The sequence below is a fragment of the Epinephelus fuscoguttatus genome, linkage group LG13 (assembly GCF_011397635.1).
Source record: "Epinephelus fuscoguttatus linkage group LG13, E.fuscoguttatus.final_Chr_v1".
Lineage (NCBI taxonomy): Eukaryota > Metazoa > Chordata > Actinopteri > Perciformes > Serranidae > Epinephelus > Epinephelus fuscoguttatus.
The window spans coordinates 35,373,824-35,394,620 of record NC_064764.1 but is presented as its reverse complement, the minus strand read 5'-3'; the positions used below and the strand labels follow the sequence as shown (position 1 = coordinate 35,394,620).

The 20,797-nt window shown below is 43.6% G+C and overlaps 1 protein-coding gene across 3 annotated transcripts in view; it reads left to right on the top strand.

The window, feature by feature from the left end:
- Positions 1–366: 366 nt before the first annotated feature.
- zmym2 (zinc finger, MYM-type 2) overlaps positions 367–20,797 on the top strand; it is a 54,606-nt gene continuing 34,175 nt past the window's right edge. Inside the window, exons 1-6 of one of the 3 annotated variants that reach the window (XM_049593859.1) lie at positions 367–453; positions 8,995–9,711; positions 10,128–10,296; positions 15,174–15,328; positions 16,199–16,347; positions 17,434–17,596. In XM_049593859.1, coding sequence (XP_049449816.1) covers positions 9,010–9,711; positions 10,128–10,296; positions 15,174–15,328; positions 16,199–16,347; positions 17,434–17,596 — 1,338 coding nt within the window. In that variant the 5' untranslated portion in view covers positions 367–453; positions 8,995–9,009. Of the gene's footprint in view, positions 454–1,339; positions 1,434–8,994; positions 9,712–10,127; positions 10,297–15,173; positions 15,329–16,198; positions 16,348–17,433; positions 17,597–20,797 lie in introns of those variants that run through there. The other 2 variants (XM_049593858.1, XM_049593860.1) reach the window with 2 other exon arrangements.

Genomic DNA, 20,797 nt, shown 5'->3' with positions numbered 1-20,797 from the left:
TTTAATCATATGTTTAATCATCTTTTATTTTCTCTATCATGAATGTTTTGACTGTTTTTTTCCAGCACTTTGTGATGCATTTTATGACTGAATTGTGCATTTAAATAAAGTTATTATGATCATTATCTATATGTAAATATTTGGGGAAATATACATTTGTTGGATATATATATATATATATATATAGCATTTACCTCTTGATTTGCACAGGATGTGGCTTTTACCTGATAAAAGCCACATCCTGTGCAAATCAAGAGGTAAATGCTCTCATAACGTCCCCCAGCCAACGTGTTACGTCACGTGAGACGCCACCGCCACGCGTGACGTAGTGAGCCATCTGGCCAATAGACGATCTTTGCACGGAAAGTGGAAAGTTCTACGTTCTGCGCACGCGCTCCCGGGATTAATGTCAAGGCACAAAAGTGGCGCTACACCGTTTCGAGCTCTACTCCGGTAAGCGAATTTCACAGACGTTTTTTTAAATATTCCAGCTTTACGCCTAATTAAGTCAAAGTTTCGGGAAGTGGCCCGGGCGGTCCGGCGGGTGTCCCCGGTCTGCCCCCGGGAGTCACACCGGGGACCGGAGACACATTCAGGGAGCAATAAACAGTTAAATTGAACAGATTTTGCTCCTGAGCTGAGAGTGTGCTGTGGCTGCTGCCGCCTCTAGTCTCCAGTATTGTTCAGTTGGCTCCCTAATGGCGGACGGCGGCAGTGCTGTTTTCCGCTGGGGGAGGAGGAGGGGGGGTTAACTGCTATCTGGTTGTGTGTAATCGGGTTTGTACCGGGCTTTGGGGCACCGTAACTCCCGGGGGACTCCCGTAAACACGATGCGGGAGTGTCTTTGCGTTTCGTTGTTTACCACCGCATGACACAAATGAGGCAGTTCATGTGATATATATAACGCGAGGGCGCCCCTGGTGGCGACCGGGTATATTTGCCACTGATTGCGCCAGGGTGGACTCCGTGCAGGGTAACTTTCCAATTAAAACCCCACCGTCACAGGTATCATAAAAATCGGGCTTTTTATCCGGGTTTCCGGTTTGCTTTGGTGCTACAAGCATGTGTACGACTGGAAAAATAAACTGGAGGAGAAAGGGGGGGTTGGGGTGTGTGTAGTGAAACCACACGTTTCCAGTCGTTAGAGATTTGGTGTCACACTGTGCGTGTCCTGCGCAACATTTAGCGCTGTTTTTTAACGCATTTGATGCGAAGTTATAGTGATTTTCAGTGGTGTTTTAACAATGGCGCAGTCTGTGCCTGCTCTCCTCCCCTCGATCCGCCGCTAATCCAATGGCTGTTTGCGCCAGGGAGGGCAGGGGTGGGAACGGAACGGAACAGCCTGAACCACGTTTCTCCTGGATCCCAACTTGGAAGCCAACCTCCCCCCCCTCATTTACCTGGGTTATTTATGGAAGAGTTGCGCCGCTCAGGTAGTTCTGTTTCTTGTTCTTGATTAAACTTTTGCACCAGCTCTCCATAGTTTGTGAAATAAAGGAGACAAGGAGAAGGGAAGCAGGTCGCTTGGTGCTCCTCGTCGGCTTCTAGCCAGTGTTAATAACCAAGGGCACGGCCAGGGGGACTTCACCGGCCCGGGAAGCTTGTTACAACCCGTCCTTCAGTGCTGATTTCCTAACATTTCCGTTCAGAGCTCATCAGCTGTGTGCAGCTCAGAATAGTCAGGGTTTAGTTTTTGCATTCAGCTGCCAGGTAACCGGAATGGACTGTATTGGAGCCCATCAGCTGGCTTGGGGGATGTTGTGGTGGCTGCGCATTACGCATCACTTCTCAGTGACATAAGCCTTATATAATAATCTCACTCGTTTGATTTGAATATGTTATTAGCCTGTGCAACTGGCGCAAACAGCTGCACGTCTCCACCTTGTAAACCCGCAGGAGAAATGATGTCAATTTGCGCAAGCTGGAAAGGTAGATGAGCACCTATGCAAGGTGATGATGTGGCTGGGGGTTTGTTCTGGCGCAGATTTTTAACTGCTCGTCTGCTGAGTGTTATGTGTTGCACAGAGGCAGTCTCATCATCCCCCCAGCCCGGCCCACCTCTCCCTCTGTCCACCTGGTGTTGACGTTAGGAGCAAGGTTGCATGTCAGAGCTCATTAATGCTGGACCCTCGTTTCCCTCTCATCCACGTGAATGCAGGCTGGCTCATAGCTCTGCATTGCAGTCTGAACTGAGTCTAGACCAGGCTATTTTTTTCCCCCTCAGAGCACCACTGAGTTGCTTTGCACATAGATTCCCTCTGTTGGTGTAATATCAGAGCTGTGATGCATTTATTTTGCAGCTCAGCTCAGCTTGGCTTTGGGGAAGGTGTTGCACATGGAGAGGGGTGCCTTTGGGTCCACTCTCAATATTTTGACACCAGTTAACCCCGCGGTCACAGACAGGCGGTTATGCAGTTCCCAGACATAGGACTGGGTTTTATCTCCTAGAAGTCGTGTTGAATTACAGTCACTATTTGGAATTCCATCCTGTTTTTGAACAGTAGAGAACACCATATTGATCTTGAATGTCATGCTGCTTTGGCTTGTGCTTCCTGTCACATGGTCACCATGAACTTCCTCTTCCAGCTTCAGTGTCTCACAGTGAAGTAGATCTGAACACACATCAGACATACTAGATGAAGCTGTGTGATAATGTATGCAGGGTTTTTATTTAAAAGTTCAATCTTGGGTGAACTTTCACACAAACAGTTGACATTTCTGAACATCACTTGCATTCGTGAAAAACATGTTTTTATCTTGAAAGAAAAAATGCAAATATATAAAACACGTTTGTGTATTAACATCTTTCAAACATGTTTTTTTTTAGCTTCTTTTGCTCTTAATTGCATTAAAATATGAAATACTTTAGAGCTGGAACAAAAACAGGAAGTGGTAGAACTGCACCCCAGTCTAAGCTAGTATTTGTAGTATTTATCAGTAAACCACACTGTGGGTAGCCCATATTTTTTAAAGGTTCAACATGTGACACTCAGCGCATTGTTATAGAAGCAAACCACTATTAGTTACGTAAAAATATAGTGGGGCAATGGCGTCCTGAGCAATCGGCAACATCCAGGGCTAAAAAATGAAGCCAACATGGAAGTGACAAAAACTATAGTTCCGCTAATGACAGCTTTATGCTAGCTAGCTAGTCAATCCCGGTAGACTCCCGTGTTAAAGTGATCAGCATTACTGCAGAAACAAACATGTTTACAGCCTGGTACAAAAACAGTTTTAGTCTCTATAAGCTAACTTCAACATGCATGACAACTGCACAAGGGGTGAAGTTTTATATAATTCACCCATTTATATTTTATTAAGGCTTCAAGTTACGCATAATTAAGGGCGTCCAGCTTTGACTGACAGGCTGTCTGCCGATAGTGGCTTCAGCTTCTCAGTCAGATCCGACCCTCACTACTCCACAGCGACAGCCTCTTGCCCAAATATAGTCCGTCTGGCTCCAAAAAACAAGATGGCGTCAGCCGAAATGCAGAACTCAAGGCTTCAAAACTGGAGTCCACAAACAGTGGGTGACGTCACACTAGCTATGTCCATTATTTTTACAGTCTACTGTCCTGAGCAGAGAATGAAGTCACGCTACCCTCTTTGTGTCGTAAACTGAACATAGCCACTGGCTTGTGCTACATTTCCACCATATCCGGTGAAAATGCCAGGTGACCGACTGCTCCACTCAACTGGGCACTTGATGGGCTTCCCCCCAGTGGCATGCCCTATCATGTAATGCTCTTGACTGGATAAACACGCTGCTAGTTGGGCAGCCCCTGGTTGTCTGCTTATAGTTTCAAACAGGAAACAAAATGGCTGCCTGCGGATAAACTGAAAATGTACCTCTGAAAACATTTGAGGCAAGAAATTTGCATTGCTGTTGTTAAAATCTTGTCTTATTTTAGAAGTTAATCGCCTAGCTTGACAGCTTGGTCCACGTTTCGTGAGCCAGGCGCATTTCGCTGGATGGACTCATTTGCACAGAGTTGAATCTAATCTAGTTAATGCAAATACAGATTGGCGAATGCACCGGAATGAAAGTGCTGAGATGCCCTCCATTGCTGGATTTGGTGAAGATGCACCATAGCTCACCACCACCGCTTGGCAATGCACTTATACACTGATAACCCCTGATTTTGTGACAGCGGCGTCACGGACGTGTAGTACCCATCCTCCAGTTCCCCTCTGGTTGATACTGTTACCTTTGTCAGCACTGTTGCCATTGTTTAGCGCTGTTTATGGAGTTAGTACAATTAGCTGCTAGCTGCTGCCTCAGCTACCTCCATTTTGAGAACTGTGTCCAGACAGCTCAAACGCTCTGAATTTTGTAAGGTGCCCCTTTAACTGTTGTTTAGAGGGTTTTTTGGAAGTTGTGTTGTAGCCTTACTTTTCCAATAGTTAGTAATAATGATGTCACAGTAGGAGAACATGGACTGTATACTGTGGGTTGGTTTTAACACTGTCTATACAGCGTTATATTCTCAGTAATTAAATCTTTCCGTGTATATGTGTAAAATAATCTTAAATTTGGATTTTAAATATTTGGCCCTGGTCCACTGAGTATAGGAAACTGTCATGGACTTAAAGCTGGCATTAAATTTTCTGGTCATATTCATAATGTTTGCCAATTCTTTAAATTTAAGTTGTACAACAGTTGAAATATTTTAGATTATACCCAGCCTCAATGCAGGACTGTTGCATTGGATTTGAGGTATTTGTTATTCTGTCCACTCTATTTTTCTTGCCAAGTAGCTGTCATGACATAAGTGTCAGATTAATTACAGTCAAAATGCCAATGGCCAGTGGCAAATCAATGCCCTGTTTTCTGATAGTAGGCAGTAAATAAAGGTGTAGAATAGGGTGGGGGCTTCTGGCACAACTTCACCTATTGTCAAGATGCATGGAAAAGGGAAAGAAGGCTAAAGTGGCTGAAACACCAGCAACACTTGTAGTATGTAGGGCAACTTTATTGCAAGACCAACGCGTTTTGGCTCGTGGCCTTTACAAGCCAAAACACATCTGTTGTTCTTTATACTAGCAGTGCTGCAGGTGTTTAAACTCCTTTAACCTTCTTTACCTTCTCCATGCATCTTGACAGTAGGTTTATGCTGGAGTTCGACCTCAATAAACAAAGATATCACAGGAATTCTGCTTTTTACACTTGAAGCCAATTTGTGGAAATGTAATTAAGTTTTAATATAATTCACATTCGGCTCGCATATGTAATTATTTAGACATTAAATTTAAACAAGCTTGCGACTGCTGAGATTTGTGAAGATGAATAACAAATTTATCTAGTGTGTCCACGCTGTCTGTGTGCTGCACTGCCCTTGCGTTTGAGTTCCACCTCTTTCGTTCCGTCAACGTCATGTTATCAATAAACATGTGGATTGATGCCAAATTGTCCAAGTCCACATCGTGACCCATCGAAGAATCGATTATTCGATAGAATCTTAACTTCTTAGGTCAAACGATAACTGCATTCGATTCTTTTTGTGCTGGGTGTCTGATCCCCGACAGTCCTGACTCCGCTCTGGATCAGCAAACTTTCTGTTGCTGCCATCTCTGGAGCTGCTCTCTCCGGTGAACGGTTAGTTCAACATTTGCCCTGTTAACACAAAATAACTCAACGAAAGTGGCTAGCATGCAACACCAAGCAGTTTAATTGTCCCAAAAAACTCTCACTGTCCCACAAATGTCTTGACTCTGACGAAAAACCCGTTAACTGTTTGGTAATGCTAGCTGTGTGATGCTAACAGTTAGCCCTGTCACTGTGCGTGTGCAACCAGGTACACCCTCAAAACTGTCCCCAGAGTGGAGCTCACACTCCTGCAGCAGCAGCTATTGACAGGGCTGGCACTTCAAAGTGCCGAACTGCCTCAAAAACAGTTAATAGTATGGCCATACTACACACCACTCCATTCACATTATGGGTATCGAACCAAGTACCACGTTGCTATCAGTGTCACTTTAAGGGCACTGATGTTGGTACTGGTATTGGTAACCCCATTAATCATTGAATTAACATAGCAAACCAGGTTGATCTATTGTTACATCCCTATTAGCTGTAGCACTGTGATATTTACTGGATTCACCTGCACTGCTGGAGCCAAAATGGCCGCTGCAATGACGTCAAGGCAGTGACGTGTCTTCCTCTGTGAGGTAGACTGTGCTCTGTTGTAGCTGTAAAGGCTGCGTTCAGGTGCTCTCTGTTCGGGGTGACTGTTGGGTGAAGAACATAGAGCTGCAAAGATCATTGTCTGCACAGAAGTGTGTGTGTGTCTGTGTGTGTGTCTCTGTGTGTGCGTGTGTTCGTGTGTGTGTGTGTGTGTGTGTGTGTGTGTGTGTGTGTGTGTATGTGTGTCTCTCTCTCTCTCTCTCTCTCTCTCTGTGTGCATGTGTGTGTGTGTTCCTGTGCTGCAGCTGTCAGCAGTGATGTGATGTGTGGCTTAGAGCCACCCTCACTGCTGTGTAACATGAAAGGGAGATTTTGACAGAAACAGATCAACATAGAGCGCACACATCCCCAAAAGTGCTTTAAATAGTGTCTGATCCCGAGTGTGGCACAGAAACCGGCCTACACCACCATATTTTATTGTATTTCTTCTCTTTCATATTTTAAAAGAAATACTTCAGAGGGTCACGTTTAGTAACACTCAGCTATTAGATGCATTTTTACATTGATCTCTAAACCATTTGAATATCATGCTGGCCAACTCCACAGCACCCTGATGTAGAGCACAGAGAACAAGTCCCTGTGGTGGTGGTGGTGGTGGTGGTGGTGGTGGGCTTTACCGTCACCACGGCAACCAAGGTGTAGCTTCACCAGTTGCCGGGGGCAACAAGAGAGAAGCTGTGTATAGCGACACACAGGGGTAGGGAGCAGGGAGGGAGGGAGGGAGGGATGTGAAAGGCAGCAGGTGAGAGGAGGAGGAGGAGGAGGAGGAGGAGGAGTGGAGCGCTGGGTAGTTAGGAGGTGCAGAGAGCAGGAAGAGAGGAAAAAAAGGAGGATGAGAGGAAGAAGAGACATGATGGGGAAGAGGAGGAGGAGCAAAGTTGCCTCCGTTGCTGGGCAGGCACGTAGCAGTTCTTTTGAGTCTACGTTGAAGACATCGCCTCCACTGTTGTTGAGTTTTAGCTGCCCCCTTTCACAGTGTTAAATGCAGCCAGAAACGCTCTGACTCTGCAGCACAAAGCCCTCCACCATCCTTTAACCCTATCAGTGTATAATACACGTCTGATGCAATATTGGAATCACTTGAGAAAATTGTCTCAGTAAAAATATTTTGATAAGACAGAAGGTTTCTGCGCTCATTATGCAATAACTCTCGAGATTTCTGCAGAGACGTATGTTCTTTGAGGAGCTTTGAGGACTCTGTACAGAGGTTGCAATATAAAGGCACGAACGTGTACCGGTAATTCAATTTCAGGTTCCACCATTATGATTAATAGTAAGAGTACGGAGAGAGTGGAAGGAAGTCATTGGTGTTATCAGGTTTTACCTCTCAGAAAGGGCTAAACCGCCGCTGTTATTCGTCCTCATTAACTTGACAGAAGAAGTATAATGTTTGAGCCTAATCATGAAGTCTGAAATTTACGACTATGTCCTGCTCTTTCAGCAGCAGTGTGAGTCACATTTGAGGAGTTCTCACCCAAGGACAGGGAAGTATTGAGGGTTCCTTGCGGCTGTCCTTCTCTTCCTTCTGTTTTTTTGTACACAGCCTCTCAGTGTAGCTCATTTTAAGTCACATTAAAGAGATAGTTAGGATATGTTGAAGTAGGGTTACATGGTGTTACTTTTGCATAATCAGTGTATTACCTACAGTAGATGTCTGTCAGCACGCCCCCAGATTTGAAAAGCTTGCAGGTGTGCCGACATGAAAGCTAAGCAATGTACCACTGTGGACAGAAAGCAGCAAAACTTATTTTAGCCACCTAAAAATTTTTTAACAGGTTAAGTGTATGCCATATTGAGAATATTTTCACTGCTTTACCTTTCCGTCAGACATCTCATTCCACTGGGGAAGCCATTAACGGCCTCAGTTCTCCATCCGTTCATCCATACAGATGCCACCAGACTCCATTGACAAAAACAGTAATTTAAGTTTGCCGAACACAGGAGCTGCTGGTCTATTGCTGCCTCGATTGTTGAATCCAAGATGATCCTTTTCAATGCCAAAGTCACAGAATAACGCAAACAAACAAACCATCTGAGGCAGCAGTACACAAGCACCTCCTGTCTTCAGCGACATTAAATCATTGTTTTTCTCAATGGCGTCAGGCTTTGATGGGAGCTATGTAACGGCTACTCATATAACCCCACTTTAAAAGATCTTAACTATCCCTTTAAAAAAGGAAAAACTAGAATTGACCTCAATGACCTGAGTGAACTCACACAGCAGGAGTGGTGACATCACTGCCCGAGCATCACCACGGCATCCATTTTGGCTCCAGCTGTTAGCAGAGTGTCCAGTTTAAGCTCCATCTTGGAGGGAATGTGTCATAGTTGTATGTGTGGGAGAAGTGTGGTTGAAAATTAGATTGATGTTTGACAAAATTGCAGAATAATCTAGCAGTAGGTGGTATCTAGCTTTCCAAATGTTTCTTTTAAAATCTGTGAGCTCCACAAACAAAATATCCTTCACCCTCCATTGTACTAGGGCGGCATCAAATATCTCAGAGACATATATCTAAAGCTGTGGGCAGTTAAAACCCAAACTATTTGCATGGTAATATAAGCTCCAGGTAGGATTTTTGGTGAGCTGACTGTTAAATATGACCACCTAAAATCAACAAATGATGTAAAAGCAGAGAAGGTGGTAGCTAACAAAGGCAGTCAGTCTGCACCAGGCATGAGGGGGCGGTGTGGGGGGAAGCTCGTCTCTGGGGACACCTGCTCTACCTGTGCAGCTGTTAGGAGATAATTAGGTGAGGCCTGCACCAGTGATTGGTTTATGATGTCTAACTGCCTTTTGTTTGTATTGCCAGGTGGTTGCCTTAGCGATGGACGGGGACTCAGAACCAAACCCTGCCGTAGCAGAAGAGGCAGGGGAGCAGGTGGAGCCCATGGATGCCACTCCCTCCCAAGAGCAACGGGCCACGCCCCCCTTGGAGGAGGCCGAGGAGGCAGTTTCCATGGTAACAGAAGAAGATGGAGCCACAAAGGAGGGCAGCACAGAGGACAATGATGATGATGATGTGGTTCTGGTAGGGGAGGAGGATCCCCAGGCTTCTGCCACAGCCCTCTCCCAGGACACGCCCAGCACAGACTGCCTAGAGCCGGCTGCTGCCGTGGCAACTGTAGACATGTCCACGGCAGAGATGCCCTCCGTGACCCCCAGTTCTCCTGCGTCTTCCAGCACATCCACAGCAGCAGCAGCACCTCCGAAACCTCCAGCCACAGAAGCAGAGCCCATTGTCATTGACGACGAGGAGGACTCTGAGCAGAAAGACACTTCCTCCTCCTCACCAGCGCACCCTGGAGGCTCCTCAGAATCACACTCGCCAGGTGTACTCAGCAGCACTGAGCCAGATTCAGAGATCAGGATCGCCAGTGTCACCACACTGGGCTCCAGTAGCCAGAAAGGAAGCACCACAGCTTCTGCAGTAAACACACCGCCACATCCAGCGGACGCACAGGAAGACATGAACCTGATGATAACCTCAGTGACATCACTGCAGGGTGGGGCAGCGGCTGTCACAGCGGTGAGAATCACCAAAACTTTATATTTATACTTGCTTTTGTCTAGTTCACATTCACCTCTGTTCTCTCTGTTCTTTTTAAGATACTGATTAAATATTTTTTGCCTTCTAATTAGTTTCAGGAAAAGTTGGTTCTTGTGATGTTGTCTGCTGGTAAACATTAGAGAAAGCAGGTGTTCTCTTTGGCGGAGCAGGTTTATTCCTGGAAAAGTATCTTTGTAATGACACTGCTGTAGGCTGATATTTTACTCCAATATTTATCCATCCAAGTTGCACTGGCAGCCCCTAGTTAGATGAGGCTGGACACACTGCAGGTTCCAGAGACTGCACAGCACATATGGCACCTTTGTTTTTCTGGGTTCCTTATGATCCTTTGTCACTAAGGAGAAACACTTACCTTAAGCACCTTGTCTGTCTAGGCAGGTGAAGGCCAGGCAGAGGAAAATGGTCTGCAGATTAGCAGTGCATTCAGCCTGAATCCCGACACCCCATCTGGTCGACCAACATCCTCCTTCAACCCCGGGAGGGGCTCAGGCCCCATGGGCCAGCTGGTGCAGAATGGAGACACGGGAACGCACAACAGAGCAGGTAATGAATTTATCATGCAGTGAGAAGAACTTCGGCATGTTCACACAGGTTAAATGTTATGACCAAACAGAAGCAACACATTTGGCTTCAATCACTGCAGGGCTTGCAGGGTCGCAGAACTCGTAAAAAACTTGAGCCGCATAACACTGTCACCTGAAACCAGTAAACAATATCATGTGAGTGGTAGCAGGCCACACGTTTCTGTTTACTTTTTTTTTATTTATATTTTTGTTTTAGGCTCTTTGGCCCTCACTCCTACTCCTGATTGTGTCCATGTGAAACAGGTGGTGTCCTGTTTTAGAACTCTGCTCTGTGAAATTGCTGTTAGAAGCTCTGCTCTTAATTCATGACTCATTGGGAGTTCCCGGCTAACCTTGCTAAGTCCGATGGAGGGTTGCACATGGCCCTGGATTAAATATGCCAATCAGTACGTGCTGATATATACATTACTAGATCAAACGTTTATATTTTTCCTCTGACCCGTAGTACTGTTTATCAGCCTTGTTTGTTTTGGTTTGAGTTGTCAAGTGTTGGAGATATCAGCCATAGAGATGTCTGCCTCCTCTCCAATATAATAGAACTAGATTGCACTCAGCTTGTGGTGCTTAAAGCGCCAAAAACCACATTTGACAAACTCAACATCAGTGTCTCTTTCCAGACGTCATGACCCAGTTACTCAAGATAATCCACAGACCTTGTTGTGAGCAGTTTCATTTAGGAACTATTTTCTTTCTACCACATTACACCCAGCAACTGTATCACTGCGCAGAAGGAGGTGTGTATCTACTGCTAGCTCATAAAGCACCACTTAGCTAGATAACGTTATACCTCAGCCAAGGAGGACACTGCTAATGTTTGCATCTTGCGTTGTCTTGAGCACGAGCCTCTCAACCATGAGTAGATGCACACTTCCTTCTGCACGGCATACAGTTGGCGTGTGTAGTTGGGGAGAGAGAAGATGAAACTGCTCACAACAAGGTCTGTGGATTATCTTGAGTAACCGGGCCATGATTTCTAGACAGAGACATTGCTGTTGAGTTTTCAAATGTATTTTTTGGACCCTTTGATCACCACAAGCGGAGTGCCATCTAGTTCCATTATATTGAAAAGAAGGCAGACATCTCTACGGCTAATATCTCCAACACTTCACAATTCACACAAAAACAAATTAGACTGATAAATAGCCCTACAGCTACGAGGAAAATATGTTTTTTGATTTCTTGGTGAACCAGCCCTCAGTCAAAACCACCTCTGAAACCACCTTTCATTGATTGGGGTTGGGGGATTAACAGATATACTCTTAAGGTGTTGAGACAGAAATGTGAGAAGAAACACAGCTGTCTCATCCATTCAAAAGGAGGATCATCCTGAAAACAGTCTGGTTTTACTTTTGCTTCAACATGATGCAAGCACACATTCCTGATGGATTACTTTGTAATGTGAGCGCTGCATTTCTACTGTTCTCCCTGCAATCATCAAGAAAGGATAAATAATTGCTGGTGTGATAATTTTCCACATTTTTAGAATCCATCCTCATAGTATTAAAAGACACTGTGCAGTTATTTTGTTGTCGTCTGGTAAGCCCTCAGACTCTTTGGTCTATCAGTCCTACTGGCTTTTCTGGATGGTTTTGTCTCATACCTGAAGTTAAGCACTCAGCCATGCCAGAAAAGGCACAAGTGAAGAAGGCGGCAGACTAGTCAGAATGGATGTAAACAAAGCAGGTTTCATATTTTGAAAGAAAAATCTGCTTTGCAATTATTTTTATAGAAAGAAAGTGCCTTCATCACTTTTGTTGATGTCCTGGCATCACCAGATTATTGTGAGTAATGTGAATTAGTCTAGTCAACCTCTTGGTTGATAACACCTCCTGGAAATCAAAAATGAACTGATGCAGACCAAACTGCCTCTGGGCGCAACAGGATAGACTTACAACTAATCTTACACCAAGCAACCTCAGCGACATGTGCAAGTTGGGGTGGTGTTTGGTCCATTTTCAAGCAGGAAAAAATGGCAGCCTGGTCTCAAACTTTCTGAAATTATAGTGAAACAGCACACTAAAATGAGTTTCTGAAAACATTAGAGGAAAGAAATAGGCAAAACAATAATAGAATCTTGAGTCATATTTGATTAGTGCTAGTTCGACAGTTTGATTTGGACTGGATGCACAACGCATGAGACCAATCAGAGCAGCGAAATGTGTGACGTGTGACTTCCAAATCTGGACTGGTGACGCGTATCTGTCAATCATTGCATCAAACCTGCCCCATATTAGTATACAGTTGTCACTGGCCCGGCCCAGGCCGTCTGGAAATCTGTCTGAACAGAAGGGGGACCAGACGCATCTGTCAGAGCAAATGAAACATGAGCTCGCAGATCCGTCTGGCTCCCAGGCTACAGGGCACCTTAAAGTAGGGAAAATGGTGTTTTCTGTCACTGCAGCCTCACTCTGCAGTGGGCTCAAAACACCAAGCAGAGATGACGTTCACAACCAGAGAAAAACAAAAAGGAAGGTGGAGAGGAGGAGAAAAATCAGATTACTGATAAGTGGCATGCGAAGTTAGTAGAGTAACCATGTAATGTTATTCATGTGAACCCTGGGTCTTCAACAGGGGGTCGGAACTCCTGTGTCTGAAAATATACGTTAACATGAATCCAACATGTTTTGCTTTGTGCACCAACTTATCTTTGTGAAAGTGGAGTTTCCCCGTCACCTACCTGAAAAGCAAATACAGGTCAAGACTGCAGCCTGAGGCTGATCTGGCCCTCTGCCTGAAAACCTCCATCTGCCCAGTTTAATATGTAATGCACTTTTATACTATAAATGTGTTAGGGGTCCCTGCTCCATCTCTCTTTCAGCTGAGGCCTGAAAAAGTTTCAGAACCTTGAGGTTAAAGAATCCCAGTGTTCGCCCTGACACTCACTAAGTGAACCACTTAAATAAATTATGAAGACGAGCACAGTATCTTTGTGACATCATGGCTTTATAAGACAAAAAGAACCAGGCACAGTAGACTCCACCACAAGAGCACTGTGAATTGTGGGTAATTCGCTCGAACAAAATCTGCAGCACAGCTGCAGAGCTACGGAGATTGTGCGTATGGGGCTTAAATAGTTCCCCAGGGGGCCATCAGACACTTTGTGATTTCACGGTGGGACAGTCTGAGCCCTCACAGACTTATTGGCATTTAAGTCTTTGAAATGATAAGGTGGGATATGAGGACTGGGCCTGAGAGTTTTATGTTCCTGTGGAGCTTGACTCAGACTCCAGATGGTGCTGTTGACTGCAGAGGTGCCTCTTTTGCAGAACTGGCTACATGAGGATTTTTGTTTTGTTTTGTTTTGTTTTTGGATGCATCATAGTTTCAAGTCTGCAGTTTAAGCCCTCACATCAGAATCACATTCTGAGCAGCTGCTTCCTGCTGTGCAGCATCTTATCTAGCTCTGCAACCACAACACAACAAGTAACAGATGTGAAGCTGAGCTGCTGTAGGTTAGATGTTAACGAGTGTGACGCTCTTTACTGTTTGTCAGTGTTAGCTGGATTGTGAGAACACTGTAAAATGGAGTATTTTATGATCTGATTGGTCAAGGTGCTCTGCTATGGGCCGCTCTAGAGGGTTAAACACATACCACATACTCTCTCCCTTAGTTTCCTGTCTGCCTCTCTGCCATCGAATGTCCAATAATGGCAAAAAATGCTGAATAAATAATCTTGAAAAATGTTATTATGAAAGGAATGGAGCGAAGGTAGACATGTCCAGACATCTGAAGTAATGAATGACATGGTTGTTTCATGATTAATATATATATAAAAAGATGCAGAGACTCATGTTAGAAACACACTATATGAACAGAAGTATGTCAACACTCATAGTTGAAATCCATATTTTTGAACAACCAATTCCTCTTCTCCTCTGGGAAGCCTTTCACAAGATTTTGACACCTGGCTGCAGGGATTTGCCGCCATTCAGCCACAGTGGCCTCTCATGTTGGGCGATGAGGCCCGACTCTCAGTAGGTGTTTCAGTTCAGGGAAAGCTGAGAGACAAAGCCAAACTATGCACAACAGCCTCAAACCTTAAGTACACAAAGCTGCAGTATATGCACAGGCTTGTCCGCATACTTTTGACGTATCGTGTATATTTGGAACAGTGGGACCAGCTTTTAATATACTTGATTAAATCATTAAAGCAGGGGAAGACAGAAATCTGGAAAAGAATTTGAAAATACACCCCTCTCTGTCCTAAGCCCCTCCCACCAGACGACCACAGGCATATGCACACCCTTCATACAGTAACCCAGTGTTTCCCATACACTGATTTATGTAATCTTATTTCATTGTACAGGTACCAGCATCTCACTCACTCAGTCCCTCCTCATGCCGCTCTTTCTGTTCATCAGACCACAAATGAGACAAGAATGAGCTGCTAGCCACCCCACGATCCCTCCACCTTGCCCCTCGCCGCTGTGGCCTGCTTTCCTAGAAGGAGAGCAGGCAGCAGCTTGGGAGATGGACTTCCTGTTGGCGACTGTAGCAGTTTGAATTCACACAGGGCAAACCACTCAGTGCGGGGTGTCACAGCAGGCTGTTGACCAGTGACAGCGCCGGGTCTAACTTGTGTTCTAACACTGTGATTCAAGGCTGTAGCTAACGTTAGCTACATAACTTAGTCAGTGCTAAGTTGCTTCTAAAGTAATGGCATTCGAACGTCAATCAGTAATGGTACAGAAAATTAAAAAAAAACATGGCCATGCACACACATTGTCAGTATTCTATGTGTTTCCCTGATAAACCTACACTCACTGTTTTTGTTGTCAGCTCAGAAAAAACAAAGATGTCTAATGGAGACAACTTTCTTTCTCTCTTTCCCTCAGACTCGTGGATCTCTCAGTCAGCGTCAGTCCCCCGCAACCAAAAACAGACAGGGGTCGACTCTCCGTCACCGGCCACCTCCCTGCCCAAACCTCCAGGCCAGTCTTCCTCATCTACTTCCTCCTCAGGCTCCCAGCCACAGCCCAGGACAGTCAAGGTGATCCACTTTGTTCATTGAGGTCATTATGTATAGGAAAACTGTAACATGGCGCACAACAACTTCATATGCTTGATTTAAAAAGGTGTGTGTTAAAGGTATACTGTGCAGGATTTCTTTATAAAAAACTATGTACAGACAAAAGTTAGCCGTCTCAGTCATCACTAGAAGTGTGTGGCAGTGTATTTATCTGCAGAGCCTCTGCCCTCTGCCTGTATTTTCTTACTGTTGCTGTGTCAAGACGTTATAAAAAGGAAGCAACCATGGACCAGACTGTAAGCAGCAGGCATCCAAGATGACGCTAGGAAACTCAAAGACACAGTGTCAGAAAAAATGCAAATTTGGCAGAGTGAATTTGGGGTTTCTTCTCACTTTTGCAAGCGATTCTGATGACAAGCAGCGTCCGACAATTCCTGCATAGTATACGTTTAAAATATTATCTCAAGCACATTGCAACAAAATGCCACTGAAGCTAATTCAGAGTTGTGTTATTTGATGTATTTTGATTTGAAATATCGTGGAATTTAACGCCTAAGTCCCTGCATTCATTACCTTTTTTGTTCTTTGGTTAATAGTATTTCCTGCGTCGTGACATTTGTGCAGTAGAAAATTCAGGATTGTAATTCGTCAGTGCCCCATTTTTGTCTTTTCTGCTGTGTTTAATTTCAGTTACATTGAAGCCAGCTGTTGCTAGGAGAAAGGTGTCCAAAATATCTAGAACCAAAGTTTTACATGGCCAAAATGTATCTCCAGTGGTTGCACAGCAGGATGCTATTTCATTTGGCAGCTAATGGTGTAAAGTCATAGATTACTTATTGCCGCTGTAAACCTGCCCTGCAGCTAAGTCATTGTTCTGTTTGTTGATCCCAGGTGACGTGTGCCAACTGTAAAAAGCCTCTGAAGAAAGGCCAAACGGCCTACCAGCGCAAAGGCTCCACACACCTGTTCTGCTCCACCACCTGTCTCTCTGCCTTCTCACACAAACCCGCCCCCAAGAAGAGCTGCACCATGTGCAAAAAGTGAGTCTCAATCCTGCAGGTGCAGGAAACCCTCTGAATGAGAAACATATCATGGTTTGAATTTAGGATTGTGCCGGTAGCATATGAAGTACATTCAAAAGTAGTGTGGTGGTAACAGTAAACTAAATCTGTGGTTCAGTGCGAGTTCAAATTAAGGAAGAATAAGTGGTTCTTTTTTAAAATGAATGTCCAGCCTTTTTCCAACAGTATCTTTACTGATTTTAACAACAGTAAACAAAGACATACACATACACACACATATCCAAAAACACTCAAAAAGAAAAGGACACCAGAACAAAATCTTGGTACAACCGCTGAGTATTTAACACACATGTAATCCCAAACGTATGAATTTAAAAATAGATAAAATAAAATAATAATATATAAAATAATAAATTTAAAAATAATAAATAAATACATTTAATTAATTTAATTAAAAATAAAATAAAATAAATGAATAAAGATTCAGGAAAATAAATAAATAGAAAAAAATGAGAAGGGGAAAAAAATCGTTAATTACAGTCAGACTACGGCTCTGCTCTGATCTCTGCTATGTTCACATTTTAGAGAGTGTCATTTATATTTTCCTCATTAATGATGTATCATTTTTCCCACCCATAACCCATTTACACGTCACTGTGTGTGTAACAAGCGAGCAGAGTGTACAGGCGTTGTGAACCTGTCTATGTTAATGCATATTCCTATCCGAGTTATGAGCCCTATAAATAGCGCAAAAAATACTGCACTATTCTGACTTTAGACCAGGTTTTTGTTGGTCAATGGCGCAATCACTTTCTGCTGCCTCAAGATATCAATACGCCAACAACGCACCTGACCATACCTCATTTTAAAACCTACACGCCCATGGGTGCACAGATGGGTGCAAGTACATTTACTACTTGCACAATGTGTATGCTGGCCGTAAAAATAAAAACTTGCACAGAGCTGTGTGCCACTTCGTACAAGATAGTTAAGATAGGGCCCAACATAAAAGAGAAGGACAGCTGATATTCTCTTTACTAACTGATACACATTTTTTGCAGGTGTTAACTTACCTGTGTTCTGTGATGTGTGTGTGTTTTTCAGGGACATCACAAACATGAAGGGTACCATTGTGGCGCAGGTCGACTCCAGCGAGTCTTTCCAGGAGTTCTGCAGCACGGGCTGCCTCGGCGCATACGAGAACAAGCAAAACCCGCCCAAATCAGGCCTCAAAACCAAATGTACTGTCTGCGGCAAGCTCACAGAGGTCAGTCTGTCTGACACACTTAGCAACACACACTCCTCTCTTGTCTTCGGTTCTCCACCAGAGCAACACGTGTCTCTATAGTCCTGACAATGGGATGAATAATTGAGAAGCAGTTGGTGAAAAAGTACGAGCGGAGTGAAACAACCAAACTGTAGAACGTATAGAAGCGAGTCTGTGTGCAGCTTTACTGAAGTATGATCATGCTTAGTGCGATCGAGAGGGGTGTCTAATAATGTGACTCCCTCAGGTTGCATGAAACATCACAAACATCCTTCAGTATACTAGTCCAACACACACAGCCTCAAAGCGGTGAGCATGGCTGACTCTTAGTCTTGTTCAGCTTCACCTTCTCTTTGTTTTTTACATTCTTGGCTTGGATGTTTGTTTTTTAAAAAGTCGAGTCCTGTCGCATTTTATTTATTTTATTTACATTTCCACACCTCTTCTCTTTTTTGTCTTTGATTCTTATTCATTAAAGATCCACTCCAGCCAGCATTACTTCCTGTTTTTCAGTTAAAGATCTTTCTCAAATGGAGAATGGGATTGTGGTAAATAGCCGGATGTAATCCAGTACTATGGCAATCAGGTTGCTTTTACAGTGTATGTGTCAGAGCAATAGATATTAGCATGGATAGCTCATGAGTCATGAGGTCAAGGATTTTCCTCCACCTCTATCATCTGAGAGAAATATAAATGAATTTGAATCGATATTTCCTGAAATTCAGTTTGTTCTGATGACGACTGTTTAGTGTAACTAAATAACTGGGCAACATGTTTGTCAGAAGGTTTCTGTAACACCAATAAGTTAATGAAATACCCTAATTTTAATCAATATTTCCTGTCAGTTTACAGTTAACTTTTATAAATAAGTTAGCCATACTGTATGTCAGCTACTTTATACCAAACAGGGCTTCAACTCAAAGGTCTTGATCCCCCTGGCTGTAATTATGTTACCAGTACCAGCTGGTGGTTGCTTAGTAACTTAATCCCTTACACTGCCTACATTAGACTGTAGATGTTAACTTATCCATTTTGCACAAATTCAGCGAAAATGTTTTAAGTTTCACAGTGCTCTGCCTTTGTTTAAAAACCAAAGAAACATTTCCAAAACGAAAGCTCGCCATCTTGTTTTGCTTGTGACTCTCACAATCCTACGGTGAATCTGCGCTGCAGGTGTAGCCATCAAAAGGAGGGTTAGCTATGCAAATGGTCTGCATCCGTTATGTCTTCAGTAGCTTCTTTGGTGTTGTCAGTGTGTTGTCCAGATGGATTGCACAGATGCCTATAACTTGTGCTGTTTATGGCTGTTCTAGTCAATGAAACAGGGAAAAAACTAAGGCCACTTTAAGTTCAGAAAAAAGTAGGACGTAAAGGGGAGAAGTAAAAAAAAAAAAAAACAACAACAAAGAGCTAAGCAACAGATGTTGATCCAAAACCTCCATCTTCAGTCTGGAGGAGCAGAGTCAACTAATGTCGAACGTAAAAAGCAATTACAATGAACTGTAACAGCTTCTCCATGTTTTTAGCCATGGCGCAGACTTTTAACAGCGTTCCAGACCCCTGGAAACTGTTGACCTAGCAGGTAGAAAACAGTAGCTAAAGTTAGCTAACGTTAGCTCATAAGATTAGCTTGACAGTGGTGCATCCATGTACAGAGTTGAAACATAAAAGACAGCTATACTCAGCACTTCAACCTGAGAAAAAGCAAGATTGCAGTTGTCAAAGAATAGTTAAAGGCCACTAGACTCTTGTGCACTTTCATCTGCTTGCCATGTAACGTTAGTAACACTGGGAGGTCTGAAGGATCACTCTTCTGTGTTTTGTCTCGATCACATCCAATATGAGTTTCAATTTTGTGACATACCAGCTGCCTGCAGGATCATGCAACTCTATCATGTAGTCAGTTTCCTCTATGTCTAATTCAAGCAGTATATAGATTTATCACTTCACTGAATTTTGCCTGTTGTAATAGTCATGTGATTGCCAACAACCTATTTAGAGAAAATACAAGATAAGTTGACTGACTAGCTCACTATGATGTTCATCAGTTTTTCCCTTTTGGACGCAAAGAGGTATGACAGTGCACCTGCACAAGCTTGGAGGATAACCTCTGACCTGCAGCTTCTACTATAGTCTTACATCATCTTCTTGTTTCAGAACAAAACTAAGTTATTTACCAAAAAGTATTTCAGGAACAGTGTGGCTCAACAACATTGTCAAGAAATGACTCAGAAAAATGTTGAATATGATAAAAATGCCACAACACACAGGAGTGAGGCTTTAATGAACGATCTCAAACCACTGTTTCATTGCCCCTGTCACTCCTTTATTGTTTTCCTCCTCAGGCCACTTTCATTCAATATTTATCTCTTTCTTGTTCCTCGTCTGTCGTCACTATTCTCTCGTTCACTCTCCTTTCTTTGCTTCTCTCTTCTCTCCTTCCATCCTTGTCAGCATGGCGTATCAGGGCCTGTTTGCAGCAGGCCTTCAGCTCAGTCTCCATGGCCATCTCTTATATTCAGTATTAGTCTGTGGGGTCATTCTGTTTACTTGCATTGCTGTGTGCCCCGGCTAACCAGTACTTCTGTCACCTAGCAACCACAACTATCTGCTTTGTGACATCCTAAAATAATTTGTATTATTTATGTCTTCCTCTTGATTTCTTTTGTATGTAAAAGCATCAACAATGCTCCTGTCGTGCTATGCTAAAAAGGATTTGTTAAGTATAAAACGTGGACAGAATGCCTATGAAAAAATGAATTTAAAAACATTATTTTTCTTTCCTGTCTTTCCCAGTAGCTTTAGTTTTTAATTATTCTAATTGCAGCATATTGCAGCTTGTCATGAGTTGTTCATGGGTCGTCCTTGGAATTGAAATGGCAAGTTGGACGAGTCCTACAGGGCGTTAAGTCCCGCCTTACTGTGCTGTGATTGGCTGCAGTGCAAAACTTTAATCGCCAGGGTTGGAAATTAGCACCAGCTACCTGTAAAATGCAGGTTAAATATGCAAATGGATGCTAGATTTGCTTCAACCACCAGCCAAAAAACAATTGTAACCTACTGGCTGCCTGGTAGATTTTGAATTCCACCAGCCACAGTGGCAGGTGAACAAAGTTAAATTCCAACCCTGTTCTTTGTCCAATCATAGCGGGCAAACGTTTGGAGAAATCCCCTGGAAAAAAAAGACTCCACAGTTCCACA